The sequence below is a fragment of the Protopterus annectens genome, chromosome 10.part0, assembly GCF_019279795.1.
Source record: "Protopterus annectens isolate FY-2018-M chromosome 10.part0, PAN1.0, whole genome shotgun sequence".
In the NCBI taxonomy this organism is placed as follows: Eukaryota; Metazoa; Chordata; order Ceratodontiformes; family Protopteridae; genus Protopterus; species Protopterus annectens.
This window is the reverse complement of record NC_056744.1, coordinates 1,566,800,341-1,566,826,182: the sequence shown is the minus strand read 5'-3', so window position 1 is coordinate 1,566,826,182 and position 25,842 is coordinate 1,566,800,341. Positions and strand designations below refer to the sequence as shown.

At 37.8% G+C, this 25,842-nt stretch overlaps 1 protein-coding gene across 4 annotated transcripts in view; it reads right to left on the bottom strand.

Moving 5' to 3' along the window:
• Nucleotides 1–25,842, bottom strand: part of LOC122813738 — a 244,931-nt gene that overhangs the window by 159,187 nt on the left and 59,902 nt on the right. For all 4 annotated transcript variants that reach the window (XM_044086209.1, XM_044086212.1, XM_044086211.1 and 1 more), the window contains one exon: nucleotides 23,301–23,666. In XM_044086209.1, coding sequence (XP_043942144.1) covers nucleotides 23,301–23,666 — 366 coding nt within the window. The remainder of the gene's footprint in view (nucleotides 1–23,300; nucleotides 23,667–25,842) is intronic.

The window sequence follows — 25,842 nt, the reverse complement described above, 5'->3', positions numbered from 1 at the left end:
TTTTAGTAAACAATGTTAAAATCACTTCTTTAAATGGACAGTGACAAAAGACTAAAGCAAGGAGACTATAGGTATTGGGCTTCATTACAGTAATGTCAACTGTTTACATCCCATAAGGTGAACATTACATCCAGCAGCTGAATAAATGCCTCACAATACAGCTTTCAGTCTGTATTTCTGTAGAGCAGCAGGGTTAAGCACAACTGTTTGAAGATAACTGGATTAGAGTGGGCAGCAACAAAAAGTCACTAGTTTTTGCTATGGGATGTAAAATGTCATTTACCATCATTCAGCATGGGGCATGATGCCAAGATCTGCACAAATACTGAGGACAAAAATTAAGGCCTTTTTATGGGCTATATTTGGCCATGTGTTGTGTGTGTGATTGCACTATTTAACCAATGAAAAGGGGTTGATAGGACAGTGGTGAAAATGGAGGAGGGGTGGGACACAAAGGAATGAATAGCAGAATATGCCAGATGGTATTGGGGAGAGTACCATAGCTATTTACTTCTTCAGAACATAAATATAGACTTGTAAACAATATAATGAATTTGCAAAGTCAGCACATCAGGGCTGAGCAACAATAACAGAATAATGTTGTATGGTCAGTTGGAATTGGGCCCAATCAAGTATGACAAGCAGACACATAAGCTAAGTATGGGGTGTATTTTTTTGTGGGACAGGTGCCCATTTTTTGTAGTGAGAGGACTGCTGGGAAAGTGCTTAGGAATAAGCGGGTCAGATAGGTAGGGTAGGTTATGTAGCAGGTGCAGACATGCAGGACCTTTTCTTCTCTGCTGATTTGGGCACCAAGGCCTCTCTCCATGATGTCTTGCACCAGCCCTGTCAGCTTCTCAATGCCATGTCACATTATTATTTCCATACATAAACAAATATGATACATAACTATATTTACCTTTATCACATCCAGATATGATGCAAAGACATTAATATGCCATAAAATACATCAATCTCAGTGCTATTATAAATAATATGGAAACAGTTATTTGAACATGCCATATTGGATATATCCATTGGAATTAAATAAATTCACTTACAAACGTGGAATGCTTAGTATAATTTAATATAGCGGTAATTAATGTTTACACTCTATTCTGTAATTTTAGCTAATTTTGGCTGCTGGGAACTGAACCCACAAACTAAGTTGATGCACTCATTGCCTAATGCAATCTTCAAGAGCTATTGGAGCAGGCATGTATGCATGATATAAAGGCTAGGTATGCCTCCACAAGCTGATATGGACTGATGCCCTAAAATTTATATGCCTCTCTAAGGCAAGTCAGTTACTCCTGATGTCCTTCTCTGTTCAGGGAAATATCTTCAGCAGCTGTACAGAACAGAAAAAGACAAGAAATGGAAGCATAATGAGTAAATATATTGGCTGGAAAATGTATGCTATATCCCTGACTCCAGATGGATCACTATACTTACACAACTTAGGAGTGTTTGCAGTCCTAAATTTATCCTTCCATCTGCTCAGGAGGTCTCACTTGTAACTCTTCGTGTCACAGTAATGGTGATGACTTTGTTAACTAGAATGTGGAATGCCAGTTGAACTGAAGACAGCTTTGCCCAAGCTATTTAAGCCTCAGCCTTGTACTGAGACCCTGTATAGTCATCCTGCAGATACCTATGGCTATAGTATTTGACAAGAAATGCCACAAATATCCTGAACTCCTATTCAAACCATATTTGGGCTCTAAATGGTGCACTGTCTTCACATTTGCCTGTCATATCTACTGAACTACACCTAGAACTATGTGTCTGAATTGGTGCCCAAATCAGACCTCATATTTACCTTCCTGTGCACAATGACACAAAGTCTTGGCAGCTCTATTTGCACATTTCAAGCATAAAAATGGCTCCATCAAAACACAATGAAAGTATGAAATATGGTTGTGAGACCTGGCCATGTGTAATGCTCACCTTATTTATACATACTCCACTGTTAAATAAAGAAATTATTTAGGCAACCATTTGAAATGTCAGAATCTGCTACGAGTCCTAAAATGTGGAGACTAAATGGCTGAAAGATTGGACTTGTATATACTGTACTAAGTCTGAGATACCATTTCCTTGAATATTCACTTTTCTCCAAGGTATGGCAATCTCAGATTTGGTATATATATATATATATATAAGTTTGGAGGGTGGGAATGTGCCCCTCACATGGGGAGAGGGTGCATGGGGGTTTACCCTCCTGTAAAAATAAGTTTTAAGGATAAGAGGGATTTTCAAGATCTTGAATCTTCTCTGGGGTGTTTTTTGGCTTTTTCAGTGCTTATTTTTTAATAGAGTGTAAATAATTTATGATATTTGTTATAGTCATTGCTGTTTAGAAGTAAAATGTTATGAACTGGGACATAATGGTTTATGGGATATACACAGTAGAAAGACTGACTAATGTTTTATTTTATTTATTTTATTTATTTAACATCTGTTTACTGGCATAGTCCAACTGGGTGAGAGCCCATTTCAGTGGAGGCATGGGGATAAAAGCTCCAGAGACAATTAATAATATTTGGAGAAACACAAGATACATACAGCATTAAAGTACATTGAGTTACATAAATCAAGATGTTATATAGTAAAACTCATATTTTGATAAAGTCAAATTAGTACATAATAATAATTCAAACAGTGTGAGTGTTAATGTATATCCTGTAACCTGTAGAGAAATAACTGAAGAGTAGAGTAGAATAGGGAAGGGTGGATTGAGGTAGAGGAGGGCAGTGGAAGAAGGAAGAGAAACTAGGAGAGAGGGAGGGCAAGGATGAAATGTTAAGGTCAGTATGTGAAGGGAAGTTAGAAGGAAGATTTGTTACTGAAGAGGAGGGAGGGATAGGAGGTAACATAGTAAGTAAGTAAGTTACACATGGTGGATATGGAGTAGTAGAAGAGTAAGGTGATTCAAATGACCTAATAGACATGGGAAAGGATCTAACCAGGACAGGTACATGAACAGAGACAGTTGTTGCTGAGGAAGGCTCTTAGTTGTTTTTTTTAAGTGAATTGGGTTGGCAGTAGGTATTATGGGCTGAAAGATATAATTCCATATTTTAGAGATGTAGTTAGAGTAGAAAGAGTCCCCAGCTTTATTGCTGGATTTGGAGACTTATAATAAAGATTTGTTAGAGAATCAATGTAGACAAGTGTTAGTATAAGGTTGAAGCATTAGTTGAAGAACAAGGATTTTTCAGGTTGGTGTACTAGTCTGTGAGCAAGAGTAAGTTGAGTGCATGTTAAGTAATGGGGTAGTTCTAACCAGTTTAGCTGATGTAAGGCAGAGCAGTGGTTAGATCTATGGGCTGTAAGTAGTGAATTTGGCTATTTTATTATAGCAGATTTCAAGCTTAGCTAGGTCAATTTTGCTTATGTTAGTGAAGTTGGAGAGAAGATGTGTTCTGGCTGTTGCATGTCTTGTGTTATAAGTCAGGAAAGCCTGATTCTGTACAATGAACCTAGTTTCATATGTGTCCTCTTGATGGACTGAGATAGGTGTATGTTGAATTTCAAATTATTGTTGATTAGAACACCTAATAATTTAGTTTGAGTTACAGCTGATATTATGGTGTTGTTTAAGGAATGTATTTGGAAGGGAGTTGGGGGATCATGTGATTTGCTAGGATGAAAGAGCATCAGTTTAGTTTTGGATGGGTTCAGAATCAGCTGTAAACCAGATAGCCATGATTTGACAACTTGGAAGGACTGTTGTGTTATGGTGACAAGTTGATTTAGGGAAGGTGCCACGCAGATAAGAGTAGAGTAATCTTGATTGATCAATGGAGGCTAGGGAAGTAGATGTATGGAGCTGGTTGGTAAAAATAATAAAAAGTAGGGGATCTAGGGCAGAACCTTGAGGCACCCCCATGTTGACAGGCAATAGTATTAAAAGTTCTTGTTACCATTTGACAGCTTGCTGACAGCCAGATAAGTAACTGTGAAACCATGCTAAAGAATGAAAAGTTCCTCAAGACTCTTCTGATGGGAAACAGTATCAAAAGCTTGGATAGATACAAAAAGATGGAAGATACAAGTTTCCCATTATTTCTATGTAGGTTTATGGTATTATTAAAATTTAAAAGAGCAGTTGTGGTACTATGGTTAGGGCGGAAACTGTGCTGTGTGTTAGATAAGATGTTATTGGATAACAGGTAGTTTAAAAGTTGCATGTGGATACATTTTTTAATATTTTTGAAGGGGGTGGTAAGATAGCAATGGAGCTGTAGTTAAAGAACTCAGAGTTGCCACCTTTGTGCAGAGGGATAATATAAGATATTTTCCAGCTAAAGGGAATATAGTGCTCTAAGACAAAGCAGTTGATCAGAATACTGATGGGATAGACAATGGCATTGGCTGCTATTTTTAGGAATTACATAGGGAGGTTGTCTGTGGCAAGGGTTGTGGGTTTTAGTTTGGAGAGTATTTTTTTATGGCGACAGCTTGAATAAGTTTAAAGGAGAAGGTATCACTGGTTTCATTGGAAATATCTGGGATATTTGGATGTGTGTAAAGGTTAGACTTGGAAAGTGATTGAACAGAATTTGTAAAGAAAGTGTTGAATTGTGCTGCAGCACTGTCACTATTGTTAGAGGTGGAAGGGGTAGGGGTGGATGTTTGACCAGGTTGAAGGAGTTTATTTATAGCAGACCAGGATTTTTTGGGACTGTTATGGTGTTGTTGCTGTATTACAATATAGTACATTTTTTGTCTAGTTTGATTTCAGGCTTGGCTTTTTTTTTCAAAGTTGTTTGTATTGATCCAGGTTAATTTGATGTTTGGGGGAATGCCAGATTGCCTAGGCTTTGTCTTTTTGTTTGAGAAGACTTTGTTTCTTTTGTAAACCAAGGTGCATAGTTGGATCTTATTCTAGTAGATCTGCAAGGGGCTAGCCTATTTAGTTTATCAAGGAAGGTGCTGTTAAAAATAGTGTATGGCAGTATCAAGAGGTAGAGTTTTGAGTGGTGACCACTCAGAGTTGTAAGACTGAAATAGGTGTTTGAGCATTGAAGTTCTTTTTGTTGCGCGTTTGATGAAGTTTTGTCTGGGGTGGTTAAGATGATGTCTAAGTAAGTAGGTAGGGAGATGATCACTAATACTATTGGGGAAGCAACCTGAATGGAAGGCTAGAGAAGGTTTTTGGTAAGGATCCAATCTAGTATTGGCTGCCTTTTGTTGACTTAGTTTCTGTTGCAGTTTGAATTGCTTGTGAAAAGCCATGTACATTGGAGAAATTAGTGGGATTATGAGAATTATAGGAGTACCAATTGGTACTGAAGTCACCCATTATGATGGTTTCTTGTGAGAAAGTTAAAGATATCCAGTGAAGTATTTCCTTGATTGTGCTAGGATTACTACCATGAGGAATATAAGTGGCAATTGTTGTTAGATTTTTATTGCTGTTAATTTTGAATTTGGCAAATAGTATTTCAACGTTACTAAATTCAGAAGTGTTTGGTTCAATGAGTTGTAATCTTAAATTTTGTTTGTAAATTATGGCTATTCCACCTTCACTCTTGTTTTTTCTATTGTATCAATGTATGTTATAATCTGAAGGGAGAATTTCATTGTTCTTAATTTCAGGTTTTAGCCAGGTTTTGGTAAGTATGGTGATGTCAGGGGAGTATTCAGATAGGAAGGCATGAAGATCATGGACCATAGCATTTTTGTGGAATCTGGAATACCTGAACAAGTAAATGAGGTGGGGGATAGGCGGCTGTTGGCTATATCTAGGGCCAGGATTAGGGTGGAGATCTCTGCTTAGTTTTAGTAGTGAAGTGAAGTAAAACGGAGCTTTGCTGAGCTTAGTTAGGAGTTTGTTGCACTTAAGAAGTGTATGAGATTTTGAATGGGGTTGAATGCATTTGTGAGTGAGGCAACTTATATAATCTGTTATAGAGGTTGGAGGCAATTTTGTAGTTAGTGCAGAAAGTTTGGTGGGACTGAGAATTTGTTACAGTGTGGTAGGAGTAATAGTGCAGATGATTTTGCTAAGATGTTAGGAGGTTGACAAGTATAAGCAGGGTGAGGCTAATAGTGTATGGGTCTATATTGGATAATCGAACTTTCAAAAGTTCGAGTGTCATATGGTTGACACCATATGATCGAAGTTTTAAAAGTTGAAAATCTAATAAAAAAAATAAACTATACAAATAACCTACCTGAACATTTTAGGTGCCCCTCACACACCCATCTCTTTAAATATGCCAACTCTGAGATCACACTCCAGTGCAGTAACGGGAAATCTTCCCATTCCGTGCTGTACGGAGATCTCCGTTAAAATGTTCAAACTTTCAAAAATTCGATCATATGGTGTCGACCATATGACAGTCGAAGTTTTGAAAGTTCAATCATTCAATATAGACCCTAGTGTACAATGCTATCATTTTTAGGTATATGCTATGAGGAGAGGTATTATGTAGAAAGAGAATGAAGTCTAGTGGGAGAATTAGAGGTGTTAACGTTATATAGGAAAGGTGGGTGTAGATCGGTGTGACAGAAGTAGAATTCACAGGTTATGGTGTATTGAAGGAAGGGAGAGAGTATTCGAAGCAAGCAGATATGGGTCTGGTATTACCTGGTTATGAGTAATAGAAGGTAGAAAAACTAGGAAGTACTATAGCAGGGGTGATAGGAGAGTGAGATTAGGGAGGAGTTAAGGTGGGAGGGAATAGGGGTATTTTGTAAATTGGTATAATAGTATAGTGAGGCATACACATAGGTAGGAAGTAATTGGCTATTGGAAGAAGGAATGATAGAAGTAGGTGGTTATAAAGTAGTAAGAAGGTATAGTGAGTGTTTATATGTGGGTGTGATAAACATGTAGTGGTGTTTGATTGCTAGAGAGTAACTTGGAGAGAGTGGCTTGTTAGAGTTAAGTTTAGGCATAGTGGGGGTGGGTGAAATTTGGGGGCAGGGTATGGAAGTGGAGTGAGCCCAAGAGTAGTGAGGGTGAACAGAGTGGGCTGAACCAGATTTCAGCAGACAGCATCATCAATCAGTGAAGCTGTAAGTACTGACAGGTTAAAGCAGGGTTGCACTTTTGTAAGGAAATATGAAAAAGTCTGCTACTAATGTAATAAAGGGAAGGAAATGTAAGGTAGCAATACCACATGGCAATCAAAACCATGAGAATAAGGAAAGCTAAAATGGCAACTATTGCTTATTAATTGTTAATGCAACAAGAGAACTTACTTTTTGAAGTCATAAGCTGAGTTATACAAATTTCAGTCTGAGTGGGGATACACTTAAAAGACACCATGTCTGACCCAGCTCTGTTAAAAATGCTACATCTAAAGAAATCCAGATCCCTCCACACCACACACTCCAGAGACCTCAACCTCATTACCACAATCAACAGAACATGCTGGAGAGACAGGTTCATAATCCAGAGACTGCCCATGCTCTGGAATAGACTTACCATACATGTCAAGCAGAGCACCTCACTGGCCCTCTTCAACTCTTCAAGAGAAATCTTGATGAGTTAATGGGAAATAGAAACTTCACCCCGGGGATCACTCCAGTGGCTCTACTTGATAGAGGCACTGGGAACTAACGTCGGGTGGCATGATGCCAGTGCAATTCTATGGACTAGCCTTGTAAAGGCTCCAGGGCCATTAGCCTAGTACACACTTATGGACCTATGAACCTGTATGTGTGTGTTACTTTAACTAGTAATGTTAATGTATTTTTATGTAAAAGGCAGTCGTGGTTGCAGATACATTTCTTATGCATGGAGTTGCATGACCTGAATAATACAAGTTGAGTTACATTCCATACATAATTTACACAATATACTGTCCTACACGTGTAATTAGTATATGTGATGAGTCATAGTAATTTTAATGACATATTGTGCACTTTACATTTACTATTATCATTTCTCTGTTTAACATAATTTACTCTCATAATATTTGAGTTATATAGCAATCATTAATGATAGTTGTATTACCAAATTCATGTTTGTAATTGTCATTTTTATTTAATGTTACATTAGTAAAGGAAATTGTGTGACAATACTTATTCTGACCCTCTCATTAAAATATCTGTAAACTGGGTTTCCAACCTACATTACCTCTTTCTTCAAATTCACTACAGTTTCACATTGTGCCACAGGGATAGGTAAATGTCAGGTGCATTTTCTTCACTCAGTACTGTCCAGAGTGCTGACGGCTGCACAATGGCTCCTGACTCATTTTCTCTACCAAAGGCATTCCAAATTAAAATGTGAGTGACAGTCAACAGAGTGCAATGCCAATAATTGTGCAAAGGATGAAACAAAAAAATTAAATAAAATGATTTTAAATTTATTTTTGAGATATTTTCTCATTTGTTGTCTTATAACCTGAAAATATGCACATTAAACATCACTACTTTCATACAAACAGCACTTTTAAATTTGAACCTTGAAACCATGGCATACACATTTGAGATTACTTTCACTATTTGCTACACACATAGACGTATTATGAAGAAGAGAAAGCAGATTACACATACTTAAACTGTGACATTGTATCACTTTACATTGAGGGTACAAGATAAAACATTTTCTCACAGTTGTCTTTTGTAATTTCTCAGTAGATGTGCAGAGGAATAGGACAGTTAAACTAATAATTCCTGTCACAACAATAACAAATGTATTCAATACCACAGTGTTTTCCTTTCTTTTCCGTGTAGTATTCTCTTTTTCAGGCTTTTCTATCTTAAATGTGATATCACGTGGATTTATTTTGAGAATGTGTTTTTGTATATTTAACTCCTATTTAATTAAATTGAATTTCAGACAACTTTTTACACAGATGTACAGTTAGGTCATAAGCATTTAGTAATAAAATTGTTATAAAAGCTATTTCCTAAGTCAGTCAATGTAATCTTTGCCTTTTTGGTAACTCTATTCTCTTTGACACACTCTCAGTAAGTGTACATCAAAGTAACAGGAGTGTGAGTCATTTAACTATGTAATGCTAACTATTCACACTTGCAAGCCCTTAGCAAGCAACACTTATTAATGTTCATTCTTATACTGACAGTGCATGTACATGGCATCCAGTAGGTCCTTATACCATGTTTACCTGCAAATTGTGTGATTCATGAATGATAATGAGTTGATACCTGATTTGCATATTCACAATGCTAATAGGAGTTAATTTGCACTAAATAAGCTCATTGTATTGGTAAGGCACTTGTATCATAGTAAGGAGTCTGACCTATAATTACTGTCTAGGCTTAAAATGGTCCATCAAGGCATTTAGCCTAATATTCATCTATAAATTTCACACACACACACACACACACACACACACACACACACACACACACACACACACACACACATAAATATATATAGCTAGATATAGATATAGAGCAAGAGAGAGGAGTGGGGAGATGAGAAAGTGAGATAGAGAGAAATAATGGGGAAGAGAAGGAATGTAGACAGAGACTAGATGGAGCTATAAGTGTTTAAGTATAGAAGATCTTTCTTTATATGTGAATATAGTTGATGATCCTGTTTAGTGTGTCATTTGTATTATCATGCTTATTCATAGGTTCATAGGTGTGTAATAAGCTAATGGCCCCGGAGCCTATATAAGCCTAGCCCAAAAAGATTCCCTGGCATCATGCCACCCAAAGTTAGTTCCCAGTGCCCCATTAAGCAAAGCCACTAATGTGATCCCCAGGGTGAACTGCCTATTGCCCACCCACTCATCAAGATTTCTCTTAAAAAGAGCCAGTGAAGTGTTCTGCTTGACGTGAATGGGAGGTTTGTTCCAGAGTATGGGAATTCTCTGTGTTAGGAACCTGTCCCTCCAGCATGTTCTGTTTATTGTGGTAATAAGTTAAGGTCCCTGGAGTCTGTGGCATGGAGGGATTGAGATTTCCTTAGGTGTAGCATATGTAGTAGCGCTGGGTCAGACATGGCTTTGTAGGCCAAGCAGAGATCACCTCTAAGTAGGCAATAAGAGAAAGAGTATAGCTGGAGTTTTTTGAGTCTGTCCATACAGGGCATGTGTCTAAGGCTTAAGATCCTCTTAGCGAGGTATTTTTGTGGCCCTTCCAATTGTTATCCTTCTTTCCTCTCCATTTAGCCTATCTAAGCACATCTAGTACTGATCTTCCATGACCACCTGCAAATTCCTGTACATACAGAAACATATTACCCTTCAACTATAAGCAGGGGGTGCAAGCCCCTATGCACCCCCATGTGGGTGGCTGCACCCCCCCATGCCCCCTGCTGCTTAAATATATCAACTCCAAGACTGCACTTCACTACACTAAGTTCAATCTCGGAGTTGATATATTTAAGTGGCATGGGTGTGGGGGGGTGCTGCCCCCTCATGGAGGGTGCAAGGGGGCTTGCGCCCCCTGCTTACACTTGGAGAAGAGTAATATGGCTTGTCTTTTATTTGTTTCTGTATGTATTTGTGCTGGAATAGAGTAAGTGCTGGTATCCTATGTGTTTTCAGTATTATGAGATTAAGTATTTTGAGCTTTCAGTATTTTGAACTTTCAGGATTTTGGGCTTTCAGGATTTTGTAGCACCTCCGCCAAACTATATTAACATTCTGCTATTACCATCACATTTGTTTTTACATGGTATAGTCCACACATGAAAGCTGACATTTTGAGAGAAATACCAACAGCAGTAAAGCTGGGATAAATTCCATTTAAGTTTATAGATTTTTGAGGATTGTTAGCCCTTCCAGTATGCACTTTAAGAACCTAAAGTTACAGAGAGAGCCTTCCATCAGGGATCACTTCTTTCCTGACCCTTTTATTCTTCACTGACCCTACAGACAGTTTCAGAAGAAAATGAGATGTAATTATTTCAAAATGTTTTTGCTTTCATTAAAGATGGGAGATCAAAAAAATTTAACCTCTCAGTTTAGTACCAGATGCAAGGCAGCCTTTTGTTTAAAGTAAGCTATGGCCTTTGTTACACAGTTTAATTCCACTTCTTCTTCATCTTCTTTTGGCTGCTCCCGTTAGGGGTCGCCACAGCAGATCAACTGTTTGCATTTCTTCCTGCCTCTGCATCTTGTTCTGTCACACCAACCACCTGCATGTCCTCTCTCACCACATCCATAAACCTTGTCTTAGGCCTTCCTCTTTTCCTGTTACCTGGCAGCTTCATCCTTAGCATCTTTTTCCCAATAAACTCTGCGTCCCTCCTCAGCACATGTGTAAACCAACATAATCTTGCCTTTCTGGCTTTGTCTCCAAACCTTCCAACCTGGGCTGACCCCCTAATATACTTATTTCTAATCCTCTCCATCCTTGTCACACCCAGTGCAAATCTTAACATTTTCAACTCTGCCACGTCAAGCTCTGACTCCTGCCTTTTTGTCAATGCCACTGTCTCCAACCCATATAACATAGCTGGTCTCACTACCCTCTTGTAGACCTTCCCTTTCACTCTTACTGGTACTTCGTCTGTCACAAATCACTCCTGACACTCTTCTCCACCCACTCCATCCTGCCTGTACTTTCTTCTTCACCTCTCTTCCACACTCACCATTACTCTGAACTGTTGATCCCAAGTACTTAAACTCAGCCACCTTCACCACCTCTACTCCCTGCATCCTCACCATTCCTCTATCCTCCCTCTCATTCACACATATATATTCTGTCTTAGTCCTGCTGACCTTCATTCCTCTTCTCTCTAGAGCATATCTCCACCTCTCTGGGGTCTCCTCCACATGTTCCCTACTCTCACTACAGATCACAATGACATCTGCAAACATCATAGTCCACGAGGACTCCTGTCTGATCTCGTCTGTCAACTTTTCCATTACCATTGCAAATAAGAAAGGGCTCAGAGCTAATGCTTGATGTAATCCCACCTCCACCTTAAACGCATCCGTCACTCCCACCGCAGACCTCACCACTGTCACACTACCCTTGTACAAATTCTGTATCACTCTTACATACTTCTCTGACACTCCTGACCTCTTCATACAATACCACAACTCCTCTATAGGCACCCTGCCATATGCTTTCTCTAAATCCACAAAGACACAATGCAACTCCTTCTGACCTTCTCTGTACTTCTCCATCAACACTCTCAGAGCAAACATTGCATCTGTAGTGCTCTTTCCTGGCATGAAACCATACTGCTGATCACTAATCATCACCTCCCTTCTTAACCTAGCTTCCACTACTCTTTCCCATAACTTCATGCTGTGACTGATCAGTTTAATCTCTCTGTAGTTACTACATCTCTGCACATCACCCTTATTCTTAAAAATCGGTACCAAAACACCTTTTCTCCATTCCTCAGGCATCCTCTCACTTTCCAAGATTTCATTAAACAATCTAGTTGAAAACTCCATTGCCATTTCATCTAAACATCTCCATGCTTCCACAGGTATGTCATCTGGACCAACAGCCTTTCCGTTCTTCATCCTCTTCATAGCTACCCTTACTTCCTCCTTGCCAATCCACTGCACTGTATGATTCACTATCCGCACATCATGCAACCTTCTCTCCCTCTCATTCTCTTCATTCATCAACCCCTCAAAGTACTCTTTCCATCTGCTCAACACACTATCTTTGCTTGTGAGTACATTTACCTCATTATCCTTTATCACCCTTACCTACTGCACATCTTTATTAGCTCAGTCCCTCTGTCTAGCCAATCGGTACAGGTCCTTTTCTCCCTCCTTAGTGTTCAACCTCTTATACAACTCTTCATACACCTTATCCTTAGCCTTCCCCACCTCTCTCTTTGCCATGCACCTCATCTCCTTATACTCTTGTCTACTTTCTTTATCTCTTTGACAATCCCACTTCTTCACCATCCTCTTTCTCTGTATACTCTCCTGTACTTCTTCATTCCACCACCAGGTCTCCTTGTCCTCCTTTCCCTTTCCAGATGTCACACCAAGCACCTTTCTAGCCATCTCTCTTACTAGCTCTGCTGTAGTTACCCAGCTATTCAGTAACTTTTCACTGCCACCCAGTGCCTGTCTTATAAAGCTTGAAAAACTGAAATGAGTGGTAAATATTTAAATGTTTATGGTGGCTTGAAAAGTGTTGTGCACAACTTTATTTTTTTCCCTTGTTATTACTCATTGAGGTTCAGTGGTTAAATAATAACAGATGGAAGGTTGCTCCAGTAGGAACATATTATCCGGTATAATATTTACCATTTCAGAGGTGGCTTGCTGGATGAAGGAAAGATTTTGACTAACACAAGGAAGAAAAACTGAGCAGCTAAATGCTAATTGTTTTTGCTTAATAAATGTGGTCTCTTGACATCTGCATTCTGTTTTCTTTATTGTTTGTTTAAGTACTACAAGTAACTTTCAGTCTGTCATAATTTTGCATCTCCACATTTGTTTTAGTGGGTTGAGGTTTGTTTAATAAAAAGACAGAAACATCATAAATATATGTATCTCCCCCTACCTCTCTCTCTCGCTCTCTGTGTGTGTGTGTGTGTGTGTGTGTGTGTGTGTGTGTGAATGAGTGCTGTACTACTGACACTTGTGATGTGCAGTATGTTATCAAGCATGCAGATGGAAACTGTGAACAAGGGAACCCACTCCATTTAATTTTTTATTACAATTCTGCAATCGCCTAAAAATGCTTTTTCATGTTGAATTGATTCCACAGTGTGTGTATGTATGTCTGTGTTGGTTGAACCTTTTGTTGTTTTCTGGTTGCAAGTTGCAGTGGCTCTGAGCAGGGTGGCATCACTCCACTGGGTAGTGTTTGACATGTTCTCTAGGTTGTTCTTTACACTAGTGCTGTACTGTACTGTACTACTGAATTTGTGCACTGACTGTTTAAAGATCAAGCAAAATTAGCTGTAATTTGTTTGTTGTGACCACATGTCCGTAGCAGTATTTTAGCAAAATGATATAGAAAAACAGAAGGGTTACCTATGCCTGATGGTGTGTGTTACTTAAAGCCACAGTTTCCCTTGACTTTTATTTATTTATTTATTTTTGCACTATCATAATTTCTTCCATTAAATGGTTCCACTGTGTGCCAGTTTCAATGTATCAGTGGGATAAAGTTCCAAGTACATCCCAGCTAACTCCCATTCATTTAATGGCTTAAGGCTCCTGCTGGCTTCTCTTTAGGAGTGAGGTTGTGTGGGACATGCTAGAGGCAAGACCATCACTGTGTTGTGGTGGGGATACTGGAGATCACAGCAGTTCATTGACAAGCTAAGCTGCTTGTGGAGTCCGAGATAAGGGTTGCATTACTGTAGAGATGGATATGCCCCTTTGAACTGATGTGTATCATGATGTCTGCACAAATAGTAGACACTCAACACTTAAATCATTGACCAGAAAACAGTGAACATATGCGCCCCCCCTCTCCCTTTTGCAGATTCCTGGATCTGCTACTGACAATAATGCCATATTGTATCAGTTGTTAAAACCAGATTATGTCTGAGAGACTGTCAACATCAAAAAGAAAAAAAAAGAGACAATATTCATTTAGTTATTGAAATATAACTACCTCCACTGTAGCATTCCTAGTGCGCCTAGCTTGTCTTCCAAGATCAAAAAATCTGGTTCATAAGGCTGTTTAAATAAAAGACTTGTAATAACTAGAGGTATGTAGTACTTTAGGAGAAATGAAAATATTTTTTCAAGGTGTTCATATCCCACTATGTCATTGAAGCTTACATTATATCAGCTACTCGAAATTATTGTAAGAGGCAGTGTAATTAGCTGCAATATCAGGACACGTTGTCAACAGTACAGTTTGTGCTGTGCTTTGCTATGCAATAACATACTGAATGGACTAAACCATAGTAAAAAAGAAAAAAAAAACAAAGGGGGGGGGGTAGGCGAGTGAGAGACACTTTTTGAAATAGTTGTCGCCATAGCTTAAAAAAGTAATCCATTAAAATCTTGAAAACAGACACAATCTAACAGTTCATATAGTAAACCAGTAGTTGAATTATTAGTCCAAGAGGCTATGCAATTTAAATTTGCTTCATCTTACTTTTAAAGTAGCAGTCTTATGCCTTTTTCCAGGAGGAGATTCCTTGAATTGCCTTCAGGAATGCATTACATGTGAGATCTATCTTGTGGGTGTCAGTGTGTGTGTGTGTGTGCACGCATGCACATGCAAATGTGCACACTTTCTTGGCCACTAGCTGGCACGATATGCAGGATGAGCTCTTATGCTTATTGGGTGCTGGGCCAGAATAGTTTCAGTTGCAGCCACAACTTAACATTTGGTTAGGCAAGTAATCAGAGAATAAGTCAGCAAAAGTAGAAAATACACTTTTATTTCAAATGCATAAACCTCTGAGACAGTGACTTTTTTTTTCAAATAATGTTTTATTTTTCCATACTATATAAATATTCAATTTGACAGATAAACATTACAGTATTATAAAAGTAGTTTAAAACAAAACGGTCACTGAGAATGTACAACAACCATAAAGTAAGTAGATAAAAATTCTAACAAAACTATATAAACTATATCCATCAAGTGCTACAAAAACAGTTGGTAAAACAGAATCATATTGCTGAGTTACAAAAAAAAGGAAATAATTCGAAACTGGCACAAACATCCATATAATAACACGATTAAAGATTTAATTTAACTTTAGATACTTATAACTTGGTGCAAAATCACTTGTCAAACTAGTTTATTCTTTTAATATATGTTCATGGAGAAGAATATGAATAAGAGCTCTTATTATCAGAAATATTGGGGTTTGTTTTTTATTTGCATACCACTGGACTACTTTGTTGTCCATTTTTGCCCATCTGAGTGTTAATGTTGCTGGCTACATGCCATTCTCTTTTCTTCCAGAGTATACATATTGGAGTCCTTTAAACATTTTTTTAAATTTTCCAAGTCTTTTGGGTTTCTAATACCATGATGGGAATGGACTCCATTCCTAAGTCAAAGTATGATTAAAGTTCATGAAATTAGTATTGTTTCTGTCTTTGCTGTTAGCCAGAAGTGCTCTTCGCAGTATCCGCAATTTACCCAGTAATGACTCCTTCTGCATTTTGTACAGAGTTAAATGTATCAGTAACATATCTAAATACGATTGTAGATTCTTTTTTATAAGACCCATTGCTCCTACTACTACTGGAACTTTCTGGGTATCTTTCTTCCACATTGCTCTCAAATCCTGATATTTGCCTGCAAATCCTGATATTTTCTGACTTTGTGTCTCTCTGTACGCAGGACACTCTAGTCACTGGGTGTAGCAATTTCAATTATCAGTGCTACTTTTGTCTTCTTTTCATGGATCACTATATCTGGTTTTCTCACATCTATCTTTTGAACTGTTGGTAATGGGTGATCCCATGTGATATAGACTTCATCATTCTCTATGATGCTTTTGGCTCATGTTTCCAGTATATTTCAGGTACTTCAATATTCCAGTGTTTGCACAATCCCCAGTCCAACAGTCTTGCCACATTATTATGCCTTTTAGTATACAGTCCTTCTGCCATTAGTCTGTCACAACTAGCAAGAACATGTGCAACTGTTTCCAATTCTGTTTTACAAAACCTACATTTGTTTCTCCCACATGTTCAATGGACTTTGTACAATCTTGGGCTGTCAATATCAACCTTTCATCTTTTTGGTTTGAATTTGCCTCTACTTAACCATTCCTGTGTTCGATCCCAATCAACATGAGGTTGTTCCAGGAGTTTTCTATACTTGCAACCATATTTATGCATTTTTCCACATTTCTTGCCTTCTTATTTAATCCTTCACCTTATACTCTTTCTTTTGTTTTTTGGCACATTTGGTTGCTGCCTAATTTTTATCTACGTCTGGTTTGATTTCCATTCAAGCTTGACGCCAATATGTTTCTGCTAGATTAAGCAGGACATTCATCTTAGATTTATTCTCCTCATGTTTCCAAACTTTCACTATGCTTGGGTCTTGTGACATCAGCAGGTATGTATGCAGTTCCACAATTGCAGATCTATACATGTAATCAATTTCAAGGAGGCCCATACCTCCTTTGGAACGGGGAATATATAATCTTGGTATGCAATGATTTTTATAAATCATTTGATGATGATGAAGCATCCTTCTTGTTTTTCTGTCTAATATATGCAACACCTTTTGGGGCCAATCACTCTGAAACTAAGTTAGGCAGGAAGAGCAAATTGGTTTATAGCTTGAACTTTGTTCCTAGATTTCAAGGCTGTTTTCAGGATTAATTTAAATCTTCTAAAATATCCTTACTAAGCTTTATTCGTATTTGTTCATGTTTCATTGTTGATCCTTCATCAGTTCCCAAATATTTATACACTCCCTCTTGCTCAAGTTCTTATATGTCATATTCTTGTCCCAAAGTGATGTTTTCTTGGTGCTGCAGCTTTTCTTCTTTAAAGGTTGCTTTTGCACATTTATCAGGACCAAATGACATTCTTATATCGTCTGAAAAAGTTTTGACTATTTGCAGTTGTGCTTTCAGTTCCTCATTTGATGAGCTACACAGTTTTAAATCATCTACAAAGAGAAGATGAGAAGTAAAGATGGCTTAATGGGTTAAGGGCAAGGCAAAAGAGCAGCGGTGACAGAGAGTCACCCTGGAATATCCCCCTTAGACTTTTTATCCATGGAATAATAATTTGTCCTTTGTCCTTTATCATGGCTTAACTGCAAAGTGGTTTGCTACTGTTTCATGGCCACTGCGATGTAGTTTATTAGTGTAGGGTGTATCTTATACATTTTTAAGCACTCTTTATCCATGAATGCGGGATACTGTCAAATGCTTTTTTGTAGTCTTTCCATGCCATACTTAGGTTCTTCCTCTTCTTACAGTTCTCTACCATGACCTTATTTAACAGCAAATGATCCTTTGTTCCATATGACTTTCTTTTATTACCCTTTTGTTCTAGTGCCATAATTGAATTTTCTTCTAAACGACTATAATATCTATTGGCAGCAATTTTGGTGTATAGTTATACTTCATTGGAAGGCAAGTTATTGGTCTATAATTTTTAGGGTAGCTTGCAAGTTCACTCTTAAGTAGGAGCATTCTTTTTCCTGGTGTTAGCCAGGCTGGTGTCTGTTTGGGTTGTGCATATAAATAGTGCTAAATCTTCATACAAAGATATTAATACTTTTAACCAGAAGTTAGATACCTCATCTGGGCTTGGGGTTTATCAGTTAAAGGGTTTTCTTAACTTTGTTTGAATTTCTCTGGCAGTTACTTTATCCCATTTTATATCCTGTACATTTAACTTCTTATTCCTTCTTTTACTTCTTCTATCCATTTAGAATCTTTGTTATGTTCCACAGGATTTCCATAGATGTTTCTTCAAAATGTATCTTTCTTCTTTTTTTGGTGGTCTTTCAATTCCTTTTACCTTGTTTCCCAGTTCTCTATAAACCTTTTTTTGGGATATCAATAAATTGCTTATTTTGAATCTTCTAAGTTTTTCTGCCTGTGCTGTTATTTTTAGTTTATTATTTGCGATAAGAGGAGGAGGAGTGTGAGGGCAGCACCAAAGATCCAATGGTGGAAATTAAAAAAGGGTAATTGTGAGGTGGAGTTCAGGGATGAGTTAAGACAGGCACTGGGTGGCAGTGAAAAGTTACCAAATAGCTGGGTAACTACAGCAGAGTTAGTAAGAGAGATGGCTAGAAAGGTGCTTGGTATGACATCTGGACAGAGGAAGGACAACAAGGAGACATGGTGGTGGAATGAGGAAGTACAGGAGAGTATACAGAGAAAGAAGCTGGCAGAGAAGACGTGGGATTGTCAGAGAGATGAAGAAAGTAGACAGGAGTATAAGGTGATGAGGTGCATGGCAAAGAGAGAGGTGGCGAAGGCTAAGGATAAGGCATATGAAGAGTTGTACGAAAGGTTGGGCACTAAGCATTAAGAAAAGAACCTGTAGAAATTGGCTAGACAGAAGGACTGAGCTAGGAAAGATGTGCAGCAAGTAAAGGTGATAAAGGATAATGAGGGAAACATACTCACAAGCGAGGAGAGTGTGTTGAGCAGATAGAAAGAGCACTTTGAGGGGTTGATGAATGAAGAGAATGAGAGGGAGAGAAGGTTGGATGATGTAGGGATAGTAAATCATGAAGTGCAATGGATTAGCAAGGAGGACGTAAGGAGAGCTATGAAGAGGATGAACAATGATATGGCTGTTGGTCCAGATGACATACCTGTGGAAACATGGAGGTGTTTAGGTGAAATGGCAGTGGAGTTTTTAACCAGATTGTTTAATGAAATCTTGGAAAGTGAGAGGATGCCTGAGGAATGGAGAAAAAGTGTTTTGGTACTGATTTTTAAGAATAAGGGTGATGTGCAGAGCTGTAGTAACTACAGATGGATTAAATTGATCAGTCACAGCATGAAGTTATGGGAAAGAGTAGTGGAAGCTAGGTTAAGAAGGGACATGATGATTAGTGATCAGCAGTATGGTTTCATGCCAGGGAAGAGCACTACAGATGTGATGTTTGTTCTGAGAGTGTTGTTGGAGAAGTACAGAGAAGGTCAGAAGGAGTTGCATTGTGTTTTTGTAGACTTAGAGAAAGCATATGACAGGGTGCCTAGAGAGGAGCTGTGGTATTGTATGAGGAAGTTGGGAGTGTCAGAGAAGTATGTAAGAGTGGTACAGGATATGTACGAGGGTACTGTGACAGCAGTGAGGTCTGTGGTGAGAGTGATGGATGAGTTTAAGGTGGAGGTGGGATTACATCAAGGATCCGCTCTGAGCCCTTTCTTATTTGCAATGGTGATGGACAGGTTGACAGATGAGATCAGACAGGAGTCCCTGTGGACTATGATGTTTGCAGATGACATTGTGATCTGTAGTGAGAGTAGGGAACAGGTGGAAGAGACCGTGGAGAGCTAGAGATATGCTGTAGAGAGAAGAGGAATGAAGGTCAGCAGGACTATGATAGAATATATGTGTGTGAATGAGAGGGAGAATAGAGGAATGGTGAGGATCCAAGGAGTAGAGGTGGTGAAGGTAAATGAGTTTAAATACTTGGGATAAATAGTTCAGATTAATGGTGAGTGTGGAAGAGAGGAGAAGAAGAGAGTACAGGCAGGATGGAGTGGGTGGAGAAGAGTGTCAGTAGTGATTTGTGACAGACAAGAACCAGTAAGAGTGAAAGGGAAGGTCTACAAGAGGGTAATGAGACCAGCTATGTTATATGGGTTGGAGACAGTGGCATTGACGAAAAGGCAGGAGTTAGAGCTGGATATGGCAGAGTTAAAGATGTTAAGATTTAAACTGGTTGTGACAAGGGTGGACAGGATCAGGAATAAGTATATTAGAGGGTCAGCCTAGGTTGGAAGGTTTGGAGACAAAGCCAGAGAAACAAGATTACATTGGTTTGGACATGTGCTGAGGAGGGATGCTGAGTATATTGGGAAAAAGATGCTAAGAATGAAGCTACCAGGTAACAGGAAAAGAGAAGGCCTAAGATAAGGTTTATGGATGTGGTTAGAGAGGATATGCAGGTTGTTGGTGTGACAGAGCAAGATGCAGAGGACAGGAGGAAATGGAAACAGATGATCCACTGTGATGACCCCTAATGGGAACAGCCTAAAGAAGATGATGATGATTTGCGATAGTGCACAATAAATCCTGATCTGCACATTGCTTTTATCACTTCTATTTTTCTGAGTATTTTTGTTAATCTGTTCCCTCTTCTATACTCTTCTAACAGTGAGAATTCTTGTCTAAGTTGCTTTTATAGTTTTCTCTTTTCAATACTTTCATGGTTACATTCAATTTCTGCCCTTCCTTTCTATTACTATCCTGTGTTCTTATAGTAGGACTTTATCTGTTATTAATTTGGCTGCACTTTAATATATCCTATTTACTTCTGTTATATCATGTGAATCTATATGGTCAGTCCTAATTACTGTGTTCATTTGTTTTCTTAAACGTCTAACTTTCTAGGTTTTATTTAAGAATATTTATTTCAATGATTTTGATATGTCTATCTATCTCTATTAAATCAATAAACTCTTCTGTTAGATAATTTTCTTCTAAACTGAGGGCACATTCTTTGTTTTCCATTTCTTGCGGGCATTCTATAAAATGTTCCAGAGCATCTTCTGTGCCACGTTCTCTTCAGTTTCACCATGTGTCATCCATTGCTCTTTCATATGCAAAATCATTGGCCTATCACTCCACGACATTGACTATGTCAGAGTTGCCACAGTTTTCTGTTCTTTCCCTTGCTGTATAGCTCCAATTTATTATTTGTACTGGTTTCCTGTGGGAGGCTCCAAAGTATCTTCATATGTCAACTGATTAGACACCTCCCACTCCAATGGTTTCTCCTTAATTTTGGTGTCCATTGCTCTATCCTATTGTGCTGTTATTCAAGTTAAAATTTCTACACTAAATCATTCACTTTGCAGGTAATCGATAACATCATTTTGTATTTCTTTAACTTCTCCATTACTAATCCTCTTTTCTACTTTTCCTCTTTATTTTCTTATTTTTTGTATTATAAAATTTTCCATATCTGGATGTCTTTGCCTGCATTTCTCTTCAAATATCTTTGGTGCTGATCTTTTTGCATTAATTAATTTTGCTTTCTCCTTTGCATAAATATTGTACCATATTAAATTTATTTTTCTTTCTCATGTCCACATTTCTTCTTCAGATGTCTCCTGCTCCTCTTGTTTCTCCTTACTTTGGGGACTAGTTGTTCCATGATACTGTGATATAACCTGTGTTAGACTTTCTACACCGAACTCTTCACTTTACAAATATTCTATAACTTCAGCTTCTAATTTTTTTTAAGTTCTACTTGACTAATCTTCTGTTCTACATTCCCTCTTTGTGATCTTTTTTTTATTGTGAAATTTTCCGTATCTGGATGTCTTTGCCTGTATTTCTCTTTGAATATCTTTGGGACTGCCTTTTTTGTATTGATTAATTTGGCTTTTGCCTTTGTATAAATATTACACCATATCAGATCACCCTTTCTTTCCCATGTCCATATTTTCTTTTATACCCTTCAGATGTTCTAAATTTTGTTCTTTAAATTTTTGCACTTCCTCAGTCACTTCTTTTTCCAAATGGCTCATGGTGTCTTGGTAAAGGCTCAAGGTGTCTTGGTAATGGCTCAATGTGTCTTGGTTTATATAGTGTTTTTTTCATGGATCTGTTATACTAATGAATCTTCTGACAGTTTTTCTTGTGGAAGTATTTTTCTTTCCTCTAATTTCTCTCTTAATCTTTCTGTATATCTTTTTTCTGGAAATTATGGGCTTCTTGCATAATAGTAACTATACATAATTTCTTTCTTATCCTCAATAATCGACTCTGTCATCTGTATGGCTTTCTTTTGGCCTATCAGTTTTTGTGATTTTTGAGGACTGCTAATTCCTTCTACACAGGGGGGCCATACTCCCCCTGGGACTGTAGGAATATTTCTGTGTCTTGAGGGTTCTATACTGTCATTTTTTCCAATCCTTGTATCAGTGTGCTTACCAGGATTGGGCACTTCTATCCTGGGACTGGTGCACCCAGCTATCTTCTTTATTTTTTAACCTACTTCTGTCCATGAAATATGCTATATAAAATACAGTCTATATATCTGTGTCGTCCTGGTGAGATTTTGTGAAAAACAGTGATGAAGGTACTCACCAAGACTTTAGGATGAATTCATCTCCAGCAATACTTCTCTCCTTTTTTGGATTTTATCATCTCTCCATTTAGACCCTTCCTCATGGGGATTCTGATGCACATAAAAATGAGATACCACACTGGATCTATATTCATTGTACCAGTAAACAAGTAGAATTTTCACACAACAAAAGTACTAGATTCCAATTGCAGCTGAAATAGTCAGGCCTGGATTTCCAGACTGAAAAAAAAGCAGTTAAGGCCTTTTTATTATTTTATTACTGGGATGTGTGAGCTGGAGTAAAGGTTTGCTACTCATCACCAATCAACTGTCAAACAGTGGTCTGCATATGTGATATGAAACATATATGCACCTAACTCATTACAGAAGATTTGATATAATTTTTAAAGGATCTATCCTAAAGGAATGACTTTACTCATGGAAGAAAACCAGAAAGCTGAGAGGTGCTGTTTTACTCACCTACCTGATGAGTAACACTTGCATTTAAGTTCTTGGTCTGAGTAACAAGAAAGACGTTAATAAGATATGTGGAACAAAGCTAACTAATCATCTATTCATTGTTGCAAATTGACAGTTATTCTATAAACTGCAGATCAGTTTGCTCAAGGTGGAGTGCTCTGCAATAATGGACTACATTTTTTTACTTCATATATGACAATGATATTTTCTGAAACATAAAATATTCACATTCTGACCTGTTACAGTGAGACTTGACCCATTTCCTTCAGCAGTTTCCAAGTGATCTGATACTCGAAACGTTATTTGGCACTTGTAAACATCTGTGTCACTTACAAGGAGATCACAAATATGAAAAATACTGGTGAGATTATGCTGAAACCACCTGACATAGGCACGTCCTTGAAATTCTTCAGGAAGGACATATTTGTCATTGTTATAGCTTGCTGGTATTCCGTTTTTATGCATGCGTTTCCATTTTATGGAGACATCCTGTATCTGTGTGCGATTCTGATGACTAGTTAATGTGCAGCTCATAGTTATTGAGTCCATCGTTCCTTTCACTGAGACGTCAGGCCTTTGAAGAACAACGTTCTCATAGCTTTCTGCAATGCATTAGAGAAACAGATCAGTCATATAATTGACCTGCACACATGACATGTTATACAAATGCTTGAAAAACAACCCTAATACTAACAAACTTCTATCTGCAGTTTCTATATTTATTTGATTTATTAACTGGGATAATCTGATTTAGCTGAAAGCCTTTTCTCAGTGGAAGTCCACAGAGTATGTAAGTGCATTACATAATTTACAGCCTACAAGATTTATGGTGCAACAGGAAAGTCAATACATCTTACAGTAATTCAGTTTAAAATATGCAACAAAATGCTATACATCACAATAAAATTGTAAGACAATGAGAATATACAACAGTAATTTTATCTATATGTCACAACTTTTCCAACAATACAGGAAAAAAGTGACAAACCAGCTTACCCTTTATGTTAATCTGTTTGGGGAAATGAAATCAGAAGAATGTTACCCCATACAATCTCATCTGCTAAGGATTCTATCTCCTTTCTTTATCTACTGAACCATCAATTTAAATTAAAATATCAAGGCTACTAGACCCCAGAGAGAGTGATGAGGAAAGCATTATCACCTCTGACTCCTGTCTGACTTGTAAAGAGCAGAAAAGCAAAACTGACCACATGTTTTGGTCATGCAGCTATATACAGTCAAAGAACACAAAACAACACTACCCAACAGTGGCAACAAAACAAAATAAAAAACCCACTATAAAATAGCAAGTGAACCAAGAGTGCCGGAGAGAAAACCTTTAGCATAACATAAGTTTATTCTTTCATCAAATATAACCAGACTTCTTCTAAATAACACCATGACAAGCACACACTTATTTTATAAAACATGTATAACCAATGAAAAACATTGAAAACTGTCACATGTTTAAACATCAGTTAAAAACCTTAATCTAAGGACTTAAAAACACCCAAACATAAAAACATAAAACTTCTACAATTAAAAGTGATAAGTCACTAAAACTATTAGACTAGTATTCTATTATTTTATTACACTTGTATAATTTTCCACCTTTCATTTTTAAGAAAACACAATGTTTATTACATTATTTAATGTTGGTGGTTGATCTGCTCCTAACTTTAACTGTCACAAAGTTTCTTGTTGCTCAATTATATTCTTATAATCACCCCCCCCCCCAAATCTCTAAATACTTGTTCTAAAACTGAAGAAAGGAATTTTTATATCCTTTGTAATGTTTACTATGTTTGCAGAGGGCATTATTTTCATCTCCTTTTTTCATAGCATAAACATGTTCTCTGATTCTCTCCTTCAAACAACTACGAGTCATCCTTACATAATAAGCATTATACCCTGAGCAAACAGAAATATATGCTAATCCTCTGGAATTACAGTTAAATACTCATGATACTGAAATAGTATCATTTAAATGTTCTAGGCTAATATAGGGTCCCTCTAATATGTACCAATGCATATTGCATCCTCCCCCTACATTTATTCTTAAGCGAAACACTACTGGGGGAATATCCGTAGTAGTATCACTTTGTAATAAAGTTTTAAAATTGAAACTATTATTATACACAAAATTAGGATTGCTTCCTATAACCTTACATAATTTTGTATTTCCTTCTAAAATACTCCTTTGTCATTAATGATAGTCCAAATTGCTAGACTGTCAACTGTAATACCTAGATTACAAACAGTATTCCTGCCTAGTAAAAAATCAGAGGAGACTCCTTCTTTGAGAGATATAAAGGAATGGTTCAAAATAGGTAAAACATTATATTTCTCTTTGATGTAATCTCTTCTACAATATGAAGCATTTTTTCTTTTTTATACCTTCATCCCAAACCCAGGAACCCCACTCAGCTTTCCTGAGACCCTCCCAAATCCAGGAACCCCACTCGGCCTTCCTGAGAACACTGGAAAATATGAAGGTCTCTCCGAACACCATTATATTGGGCGACTTCAACTACCCAAACATAGATTGGGAGCATTACTCTAGCTCCAACACACTTGCCCAAAGGTTCCTAGAATTCATAAACTCAAATGCTATGGAACAACTTGTTACCACTCCCACAAGAGGGGAAAACATACTGGACCTGATCATCACCAACATGGGGACTCTATGCTCCAGACCAGAAGTGTATCCCTCACTGGTAAGATCAGACCATAAACTGATCTCACTGGATATTCACATCCCAACCCCACCCCTGCCCA